The sequence below is a fragment of the Drosophila tropicalis genome, unplaced genomic scaffold (assembly GCF_018151085.1).
Source record: "Drosophila tropicalis isolate 14030-0801.00 unplaced genomic scaffold, ASM1815108v1 contig_573, whole genome shotgun sequence".
Classification (NCBI taxonomy): domain Eukaryota; kingdom Metazoa; phylum Arthropoda; class Insecta; order Diptera; family Drosophilidae; genus Drosophila; species Drosophila tropicalis.
Window position 1 is genome coordinate 3,094,845 of NW_027173049.1, and position 11,280 is coordinate 3,106,124.

Genomic DNA, 11,280 nt, shown 5'->3' on the forward strand with positions numbered 1-11,280 from the left:
ATGGTGCAATGCAATCGATGCTGTTCCTGGTATCATTTCGACTGCGCTGGAGTAATAGACGAGAAATCTGAGAACAGCTGGAACTGCGACTGCGTCAACGCGTCAACGGAAGTCATCACAACCATATTGAGCAACGCATTGCAGAACCTCGGAAATACCACACGAGCAGGCGAACCTCAGGCTACTTCGTCACCAGCAAAACCAACGGGGCCGCTACAAGAACCGGATCGGGACTTTGGACTATGCCCTCCAAAAATATTCCAGGACACAGCTAGGACAGCTGTTCCTATTTTTACTTCTGCCAAACAAAAAGCGATGGTCACACACTCAGCTGTGCGTGACACGTGGCATTACGATCACGAGGCACCGCAGCTGTCGTTCCTAACCTCAAACAACACGCGTGCTACGACACGCGAACAACCGCACCTAAGTGCTACGCCGATGGCACCCTGGAATTTTACGAATACTCAAAACAGGGCTGCATCGTACTATCCAGAAAATAAAGTGCGAATGGACGTAGACCTAAACACAGCAATGCCAAGCGCGGCACGACTTGCAGCCCGTCAAGCGATACCGAAAGAGCTTCCAACATTTGATGGCAATCCTCAGAACTGGCCTCTATTCTACAGTAGTTTTCAGACAAGTACGGAAATCGCTGGGTATACGAATGCAGAAAATCTTATGCGGCTGCAAGCTAGCCTAAAGGGAAAAGCACGTGAGTTAGTTCAATCCAAACTCCTTTTACCCGCAATGGTCCCTGAAATCATACAAACATTACGTATGTGTTTCGTTCGGCTAGAGCATATTTTGCACAACTTACTGGAAAAAACGCGGCAACTACCCGCAATAAAAGATAAGCTTGAACCACTTATCGAATACGCACTGTGTGTACGAAACATCCGAAAGCATGTGGACTCACAGGTTACATGCAGTACAAGAGCTACTAGAGAAACTCCCCACACAACTGAAGCTGCAGTGGGCAATGTTTCCCAAAGACACTAAGATACCATCAATGGAATCTTTTAGCAAATGGATCTACGACATAGCTGAAGCAGCAAGCCAGGTAACATCACCGCTTTACCATAAGAAGAGCGGAAGCCTAAATCATCACACAGAGGCACCTAAAGAGCAGGCAGTGGCGTAGTAACGGGGGGGTTTTGGGGATAAAACCCCCCGAAAATTGGTTCATTTCTTATAAAATTGATTCAGCCAAATCAATATCTTTGATCCTAAAACATGTTAACCCCCCCAAAAATTTTCTGGCTACGCCACTGAGAGCAGGTCAAGGAAATTACGTGCGTCGTATGTAACGAACCTGGGCACAAAATACACAGCTGCCCATCGTTCAAAGCCAAAAGCCAAAAGTGCCAACGTGAGAAGGTTTGCGGCATACGAGGCTGCCGAAGCAAACATCACCCATTGATCCACGAGATGCAGCCAATACCAGAGGCTGCGAAATCCAGCAGCCCAAACAGGCCAGCTATGGTCACCAACACCCAGCGATCCAGAGAGTCTGGCTCAACATATTTCCGTGTCATTCCAATACAAATCATCAATAAAACGAAAGTCACTAACAGTTTTGCATTTCTAGATGAGGGATCGGCACTAACGCTCATCAACAACAAGGTCTTTAAGCAGCTCGGCTTAAAAGGCGTTCCAGATCCACTGTGCCTAAAATGGACCAACGATACAACACGCGAAGAAAATGCATCGGAACGTGTCACGCTTACGGTTGCCAATCCACATAATGGCAATCAATTCTACTTGGAAGAGGTTCACAGTGTAGATACCCTGGATCTACCTGTACAGTCTATCGACATAAGGGCTCTCGCCAAAGAATTCCCCCACCTAGCGGGACTACCGATAGCATCATACACCAACGCACGCCCAAGCATCCTAATCGGCACAAATAACTGGAACCTCGCCGTACCCCTTAAAATCAAAGAGGGGGCATGGCACCAACCAATAGCGTCAAAGACGCGACTGGGATGGGCACTACAAAGCTCCACGCGATCAAGGGCCACCAGAGCTAATGTGAGCGTTCACATGTGTGGATGCAGGGACGCAGACGCTAAGCTACATGAGATCATCAAACAAGCGTTCTCATTAGACGCTACCACAGCAAAACCGCTATCATCACCAGAAGAAACTCAAGCTTTAACCAGACTTGAATCTACTACCTCCCTGAAGAATGGCAGGTACGAGGTCGGTCTAATGTGGAAAGACCCTGAAGTTTTATTACCTGATAGCTACGCAAACGCACTAAAACGGCTTAAATGCCTACAAAAGCAATTTTCCCGACAACCACAGTTGAAGGAGCAAATCACCAAGCAAATCAAAAACCTCGTCGAAAAGGGCTATGCTCGCATGCTGACGCCGGAGGAAATAGCTGCACCAAACAGACGGACATGGTATCTACCAACCTTCATAACTAAAAATCCAAATAAACCAGAGAAGGTCCGGCTTGTATGGGACTCAGCCGCCCAATCTGGCGGCAAGGCCCTGAATGACTACATCTGGAGTGGCCCAGATCTCCTCAAATCCCTGTTTGACCTCTTGCTCTCATTCCGAGTGGGACGAGTGGCGATCTGTGGCGATATTGCCGAGATGTTCCACCAGATCCGAGTGAAACCAGCAGACACCCATGCGCAAAGGTTTCTGTGGTTCGACAGCAAATCCGAGAGGCAAGAGCCTAACGTCTATGTTATGGAAGCACTTACTTTCGGAATCAATTGCGCACCCTGCATTGCACACTTTATTCGCAACAAAAATGCAGATCGTATCTGCCAACAGTACCCTCAAGCAGCACGAGCCGTGAAGGACTACCACTACGTGGATGATTTTATATACAGTGGCGACGACTACGTGGAAGTCGGAAACATCGCAACTTAAGTCAGAGATATCCATGCAGCAGGTGGTTTCCATATACGCAATTGGTCTTCGAACTCAAAGGAGGTCCTTCGAATACTAAAGAGCGATTCGCTGCTCCCCGAAGCTGTCGAAATTACCGCCACGGAAAAGGAACTCGGCTTATACTGGGTGCCGAACTCCGACGTATTCACATTCATCTGCAAGTTCACCAGGCTGAAGCGCAACGTTTTGGACAGCGACAAAACACCAACCAAACGCGAGCTGTTGCAAGTACTTATGTCAATGTACGACCCACTCGGCTTCATCTCATGCTTTACAATAGAGCTGAAAATCCTACTGCAAGAAGTCTGGAGAAGCGGCATTGGCTGGGACACTGGTTTGCCCGACGCATTGTTACCCAAATGGATACGATGGAAACGAATCCTTACAACAATCGCCGGATTGACCATCCCGAGATGTTACTTCGACAGCAGCGATCAAGTCCATGATGTCCAATTACACACGTTCGTTGACGCCAGCGAATTGGCATACGCAGCAGTCTGCTACCTTCGGATACGCCAGGGGAAAAGAACCTACCTCAGCTTCGTGGCCTCCAAGGCGAAAGTGGCACCGTTGAATCCACTATCTATACCAAGGATGGAACTGCAGGCCGCAGTGATCGGAGCAAAACTGAGTAACCGAATCCAACGCAATCCAAGTTTGTCAATTAATTCGAGTTGTTATTGGTCCGACTCAAAGACTGTTCTCAAATGGCTTCGTATGGATCCACGAAAGTTTCAGCAATTCGTCATGCACCGCGTTGGCGAAATACTGGAATTCACAAACGTTAGCCAATGGAACTGGGTTCCAACCAACCTTAAGCCTGCAGATCTTGCTACTAAAACACACAACGCCAATAAACATGAAACTTGGCTACACGGTCCAGACTATTTGCTGCAGGATCAACACGAGTGGCCAAAATGCGATGATTTGGGGCCACCAAACAATGCTGAAGTCAGGCACAACGTACTATTCATCGACAATGCGCCGATGGAGCTAAAACTTAACGCGGAATATTTTTCCGACTGGCGCAGGCTATATCGAGCTTTAGCGCGCTTTATTCTCTATATTGAGAAACTGAGATGATTCGGCAGGCACGCACACTCCTACTGCGGCATGCGCAGTCATCTGAATTCAACCCAGAAATTCGCAACTTAACGAGAGGTAAACCTTTAAAAACAAATTCTAAACTCATATGTTTGAATATCTTCCTAGATGAAAACCAGCTCCTACGTACCCGAGGGCGAGCAGAAAACCTAAACGGCCAAAACCAAATGCTGCTCCCATATGGGCACCACATTACTCGGCTCATAGTGAACTGGTATCATCAGGAAATGCACCACACATCCCATGAGACGTGTATTAACAGCATTCGCGGCATGTTTTACATACTACGCCTACGAGTCTTATACAAAGGCATGCGGAAGTCTTGCCAACGCTGTAAAAATGAGAGCGCCATGCCTGATCCACCGCAAATGGCTCCCTTGCCCATCGCCAGGCTGGCTGCCTACCAACGTCCCTTCACTTACGTCGGTATCGACTACTTCGGGCCCTTCTTGGTCGCTGTAGGACGGCGAAGCGAAAAAAGATGGGGCGTTATTTTCACCTGCCTAACCATACGGGCAGTGCATATAGAACTGGCGTGCTCTCTGGACACTGCATCGTGCATAATGTGCATCCGAAACTTCATCAATCGGCGCGGGACCCCAAGAGAAATTTACAGCGACAATGGCACTAACTTCAAAGCTGCCGAAAAGATTATCTGTGACAAAGCGCAGACGATCAACTTCAACGCCGTGCAACCAGCGTTCGATGACATCAAATGGAAATTTAATCCACCAGCCGCTCCTCATATGGGGGGAGCATGGGAGCGACTTGTTCGTTCCGTCAAGACTGTACTCTACGCAATCTGCCCAGCGAGAAAATTCACCAGTGAGGGCCTACAAAGTGCACTATGGGAAGTGGAATTTATCCTAAACTCCAGACCCCTTACTTTTGTCTCTCTGGACAGCAAAGACGACGAGGCTATCACCCCTAACCATCTACTCCTAGGATCAGCAAGCGGCTATAAACCAGTCTTCAAAACCACACACACCGTACAGCACATGTGGCAAGCTGTTCAAGAATTCGCCGATCAATTCTGGCGACGATGGGTACGCGAATACGTTCCAGATTTAGCCAGGCGAGGAAAATGGTTTACGAAGAGACCACCAATAGCAGCTGGAGACGTCGTTGTAATATTGGACGAGACTCTGCCCCGAAATAGATGGCCAAAAGGTATAGTCGAGCAAACAATTCTGGCCAAAGACAACCAGGTGCGTCGAGTGATCATCAGAACCGCCAATGGGACTCTTCAACGGCCCGTGGCTAAAGTAGCTGTATTGGACGTCGGCTGTAATGGAGCAAAGCAACCCCCTGAAGAGAGCAGCTTTACTGGGGGGGGGAATGTTGCCGCCGAAATCCAATGACTGCCCAGCAGACCCGACGCAGCCACCAATGGGTTAACCCATATCACTCATTCTCTTTCATTTTCATACTTATACTTAAGCGCCAGCCTACGTGCTGGGAAATTAACCGTTGCATCTTGCGCTTTAAGCTTACATGTTAGGTTTTGTGCTTGTTACTAAGCGGCGGACAGAACAGTTTGGTTACAACCGCGAGTAAGGACGATTAATTTATAGCGGCTCAACTACCGACTCGCTCGCTCACCATACACACACCCACTTAGCCTACCATTAGCATAAGAAAACACGTGGAAGAAATAAATGAAGTATCACGTGAAAAGTGAAGTGTTTCTTGTGGGCCCGCTAAAACATCGAACCTTAGCGCCAATCTCAACAGGAGGGTTTACTTTTTATTAATACAAACCTATTTTTCAGCAAAGTTTACTTTATCTCACTTTCTATTAAGCAAAATTGAAATGTCAAAATACTTTTGTCCAGCCATATTAGCATAATCTTTAACTCAAATAAATACAGCAACTTCATTTTTGCCGTTATCACTGCAAGCTTTTGGTTTCTTATAAGCTTTGATACTATCTCTCTATTAAAAATTTAAAGGATACCGTTACTCCTCTCAGTTTCCAGAAAAAACGATTTTACACTTGACAACGCGAAGTCAAAATACTTTTGTCCGAGATTGTACTTTTTGTCCTGTTGAAAATACTCCGTAACGTGTTGTTGGATTTATGTTCTATCTGTATTTGTTCTGTGTCATAGCAATCCGAGTTTGCCAGTCTTTCCGACAGTTGTACAACCTCTTGCTGTATTCATTATCATCGACTTCGGATGTTTGGAGTTGAAGTTAATGATTCGTCCTGATGATGTTGGTTTTTTGTACCATTTTAGTTTTAGCTCGTTTCCTCGTCTGTGTATTGATGCGTCTAGATATGTCAATTTGTTGTCATTTTCTAACTCTATTGTAAACTTTATGTTCTTTCAAATTTAGGTTAAGTGTGTTTTGGATCTCGTCTTCTTTAATTATGGCAAAAAGGTCATCTACATATTTCGTCATAACTCTAGGTGGTCGATGTACTGTTTTCATCATTTTGTCTAAGAGTTCTTCCATAATTATATCGGCTATTATTGGTGATGCTGGTGAGCCCATAGGCATTCCTTTTAGTTGTGTGTATATGTATGTTCTCCTTGTATTTAAAATATCTGTTCTCTTGATTTCCATGAATGTTAATTTTGGAATGTTAGTGTGCGCTTTTATTTTTATCCACTTTTCCCTAATATTGTCAAGTGCCAATTCTATCGGAATACTTGGAAAAAGTGAGACTACGTCAAATGATATCAATCTTTCATCGTCGGAAATAAATGTGTCATTAATCCTTGTCTTAAATTCGGAGGCGTTCTTTACGTTGTATGTTGAGTCTGCCGTTATATTTTTTAATATGTTGACTATGTATTTTTATACCCTTGCAAAAAGGGTATATTAATTTTGGTCAGAAGTGTGCAACGCATAGAACGAAGCATCTCCGACCATACAAAGTATATATATTCTTAATCAGCATGACGAGACGAGTTCAAATAGCCATGTCCGTACGTCCGTCCGTATGAACACGCAGATCTCGGAGGCTATAAGAGCTAGAGCCACCAAATTTGGTATGTATACTCGTGTAGTATGTAAATGTATAGAGTTAATTGGATTTTTTGCCACTAATTGCTTAAACTTTTTGCCACGCCCACTTCCGCCCCCGCAAATTAAACAAAACTGATTTTATCAAAAACAAATGAAGCTAAAGTCACCAAATTTAGTATGTATACTGGCTTAGTATGCGCGCAGAGTATATATATTTTCATATTTTGCCACGCCCACTTCCGCCTCCATAATTAAGAAAAAACCGATTTCCTCCTGTATTTTTTTGACTATCGCATTCAAATTCGGCAGACTAATTAATCTTATCCATTTCTACAAAACTACCAAATTTTATTGAAATCAGATTAGAAACATGCAAAAATGCGTATGAACGTATTTACTAAGCGGTCCACGAGGCCAGAATTGGCCGTTTGTAGAGTGAGCGAGATAGCACATAATATGAAGCATGTAAAAGCAATTGAATAGACATACATACATACATATGTACATTTGGTTTTCGAAATTTGAAATATTTGTTTCACCTGGTGTATGGTATACCCAAGTCGACGAGTCGACTTACTTGCTTAATTATTTTTAGATTTTGTATTATTAATATGTGTTTCAGTATTATTATTGCTCACTGTTGGGGTAGCGTGTGTAGTTGTTGAATTTGTTGTATTATTTTGTATTATTGCTTCTCTTTCTTTTTTTAAGCTTGTTCACAAACACTTTATTTTCGAATTTTTGTATTACACTTTCGTCGCACTCTTCGTCTGCAGTGTCCAGAATAGCGTAATAGTTGTTTTTGTGATTCTTTGCCATTGTGGTGGGCTGATCGTTTTCGTTTTTTCGTTTTCTCTTTACTTCTTCTCGTGTATTTTCATTATAATTATTATTATTTAGAGCACAAAGCTCATGCATTGTATTAATCGACACCTTCTGCAGTCTGTGATTTATGTTTATATTCACTTGCAGAAAAGAATATTAACGGAGATTGTCAAAACAATAATTAAGTGCACTTTTAAAACCCAGGAATCAAGTGATACGTGTTGCTTCACTGGCATCCAAAATCGAACTCCATGTTGACTATGTATTTGCATAGTCCGTATGATGGAGAACCAATTGGTGAGCAGATTGGTCTCAACGGCGTACCTTCTTTATGAATTTTAGGTAATCCATATATTCTTGGTGGAATTGATGTGTTTGTTATAAGCTGGGATTGCGAACTTAGGGCCTTTCGCCAGTAACGCTTTTACGTCGGTCATAAATTCTATATTCTTCTTATTTAAAAACCAATCGTTTGTGTTGTTGTTGTTCTTGTTCAAGAGAACGCTGTTCCGTTGTTTTCGTAGTCTCTCATGTTTGGATTCGTGATGTCTCTTCAAAGTTGTTGATAATTTATCGGCTATCGTGCTTTCATTCTTCATGAATGTTTTAAAATCATTTTCGTCCAGCTGTTCTTGTAACTTTTTTGTTGCTTTTTCCTTCTCTTTGTTTTGTCTGGCTAGTATGTTATGTTTATGTTTTATTAATAAGCTTAATATCTTTGTGTGAAAATTTTGAGTATGTCTTTCTAATATTTTGTTAATGTCCGAATATGTGTCAGTATCTTTTGTGAAAATTCTATTGTATTTTGAGTTATTGCTAATAAATTTTGGGACTAATCGGCGTACCTTCCGTTCAAGTTAATTGTTAATTTTTTGCGACCTTTTATTGTTAGATGTATGTTTTGCCGGCTCGAGGTCAAATTTTTGGGTGAATAAAACAAAATAATAATAGCTTTTTTGTTTTATACACCCAAAATAATTAAAATTTGACCTCGAGCCGGCAAAACATACATCTAACAATAAAAGGTCGCAAAAAATTAACAATAAAAGGTCGCAAAAAATCAACAATTAACTTGAACGAAAGGCACGACGAAAGCATATTCCAACACCATGGCTTATGCAGAAATTAAGTCCAACTATAACAAATATAAGAAGGTGATTAGCAAGTACCAATCAACAACAAAAAAATCAGTAAAACTTAAGTCTAAAATGTAGGAAATCAAAATTAGTCCCAAAATTTATTAGCAATAACTTAAAATACAATAGGATTTTCACAAAAGATACTTTGATATTTTCATATTTCGCCTCGCCCACTTCCGCCCTCATAATTTAGAAAAAACCGATTTCCTCCTGTGGTTTTTTGACTATCGCAATCAAAGTCGGCAGACTAATTAATCTTATCTATTTCTACCAAACTACCAAATTTTATTGAAATCGGACTAGAAATATTTTGGCCGTTGGCTAGTGGCGGCGCTAGAAAAAATTATTCGTTATCCACAATCGTTTCCATTATCCCCGACGGAACTACCTTTCAGTATTGCTTCACCGGGGGGAAACTCCAACTATGTCGGGGTTCGAACTCGAGCACAACAGAATTGTAGTTTTAGTAGGTCTCCATTGAGAGTGGCGGCGCTAGAGTGCTCGTGTGTTTGTAGAGTGAGCGAGATAGCACATAGTATGAAGCATGTAAAAACAATACACATACATTTGTTTTTCGAAATTTAAAAAAATTTGTTTCACCTGGTGTATGGTATACCCAAGTCGACGAGTCGGCTTACTTAGGTACTTCATTTAAAACAATATTCGTAATCCTATCTAAATCTGAAACTTAGTTTGCCGCGCAGCTTACCAAAAATAATACCAAGCTTGTTTTACTCAGCCACCTTCAGAGCTATTGGGATCTATTTGAGCTACTTATAACCCGGGTGAGATAGAGTATGAAAATCATCAGGATCGAACCAATATACCATATAGTTTTATTTATTAATTATTTATTTAATTGTTTATTTCTTTACGTTAACTAACACAGCAGTCGACGAAAAAGCTTAACTTGAAATACACATAACAAATTAATTGGGGAAGGTAGCTTAGCTTTATACACAACCAAACATCCCCGACCCGGTGGAGGTGTTTTATTTGCACAAGGTGCCAGCTATGCCACGATTCACAGCCTAAGTGGTCAGGGATGAGTTGCAGGCAATCCAAGTCTAGAATGTTTTCATTGGTTTGGCTGTAGATGATTAAAAAGTAGCGCGAAGAGAAGTGACAGAAAGATGAGGAGAAATTAGGTGAGAAAGGCAAAGAACACGAAAAGGTTCGTGAAGAGTGTAGTTAGTCAGACATCTACTAAGGTGAATAGGAAACCAGAGGGCCGGGGCTAACTTCGACCGCGTCAAAGTTTGTATACCCTTGCAACTTTTTTGGTAACTCTTTCCTTACCTATTAGCCATCAATGTGGAAGAACGTTTTATCTAAAAAGGCTTATGTTTGCGAAAGAATGGCCTACAATCATAGGAAATAACGAAGATATTGATCATAGTCACTGTTTTTCACCGATCGTTCCTATGGGAGCTATATGATATAGTCACCCGATCATTATCAAATTCGGCACAGTCATTAACAGATATATTAAATTAAGAAATGTTTAATTTGTAAGCAATCGCGTTAAAAGTAACGAAGTTATTTACAAAAGTCACTGTTTTCGACCGATCGTTCGTATGGGAGCTATATGATATAGTCATCCGATCTTGATCAAATTTGGCACAGTCGTTTATAGGCGTAATAAACTCTCTAATATTAGTTTCACCATAATAGCACAGAAAATAACGAAGTTATTAGGAAAAGTCACTGTTCGTGACTTTGGGGTTTGTATGGGAGCTATATGATATAGTGGTCCGATCCGGCTGAGATATACAACCCCTGCAGTATATACAAGCCTACGTGCAAAATTTCAGCTCTGTAGCTCTTACGGTCTAGGAGGAGTTTGCGTTGATCCAGACGGACGGACGGACGGACATGGCTATTTGAACTCATCTCGTCGTGCTAATTAAGAATATATATACTTTGTATGGTCGGAGATGCTTCGTTCTATGCGTTGCACACTTCTGACCAAAATTATTATACCCTTTTTGCAAGGGTATAAAAAGTTTCTAATCCGACGTGAGGGAACACAAAACTATAGCGTATCTAGTAAATTGGTAGAAATGACTTCGCCGTTGACTAGTTTATGGAGAAAGAGAATGCCAAAAACGAGCCTACGGTTATAAAGTGAAGGAAGATTAATAAGAAGAAGTCTATCAAAATAAGAAGGTAGGCGAAGAGTCGGGTCCCAATTAAGACAGAGTAACGCGAACTTAAGGAATTGCTTCTGAACCGATTCAATACTGCGCTGGTGAAAATAATATCGCGGGTTCCACACTGGCGAGTAATATTCTAGAGTAGGGCAAACTAACGAAGTGTATAA

The 11,280-nt window shown here is 42.1% G+C and overlaps 2 protein-coding genes across 2 annotated transcripts; both read left to right on the plus strand.

Moving 5' to 3' along the window:
* LOC137575496 (uncharacterized) lies at nucleotides 1–3,996 on the plus strand. Its single transcript, XM_068288075.1, has 3 exons — nucleotides 1–715; nucleotides 1,592–2,871; nucleotides 2,953–3,996. Exons 1-3 carry the CDS (start codon nucleotides 1–3, stop codon nucleotides 3,994–3,996), a joined length of 3,039 nt encoding a protein of 1,012 aa, XP_068144176.1.
* A 371-nt stretch (nucleotides 3,997–4,367) lies between these two features.
* LOC137575497 (uncharacterized) lies at nucleotides 4,368–5,378 on the plus strand. Its single transcript, XM_068288076.1, has one exon. The coding sequence runs from the start codon at nucleotides 4,368–4,370 to the stop codon at nucleotides 5,376–5,378; it is 1,011 nt and encodes a 336-aa protein (XP_068144177.1).
* The last annotated feature ends 5,902 nt before the right edge of the window (nucleotides 5,379–11,280 follow it).

What these genes read in the sequence shown, in the direction of transcription:
- LOC137575496 (XM_068288075.1), top strand. Translation starts at nt 1, where the DNA reads ATGGTGCAATGCAATCGATGCTGTTCCTGGTATCATTTCGACTGCGCT. An exon ending in TAGCCTAAAGGGAAAAGCAC is followed by an intron (nt 716 to 1,591) that starts GTGAGTTAGTTC and finishes TTGCATTTCTAG; the next exon opens with ATGAGGGATCGGCACTAACG. An exon ending in GTGGCGACGACTACGTGGAA is followed by an intron (nt 2,872 to 2,952) that starts GTCGGAAACATC and finishes TCGAACTCAAAG; the next exon opens with GAGGTCCTTCGAATACTAAA.
- LOC137575497 (XM_068288076.1), top strand. Translation starts at nt 4,368, where the DNA reads ATGCCTGATCCACCGCAAATGGCTCCCTTGCCCATCGCCAGGCTGGCT.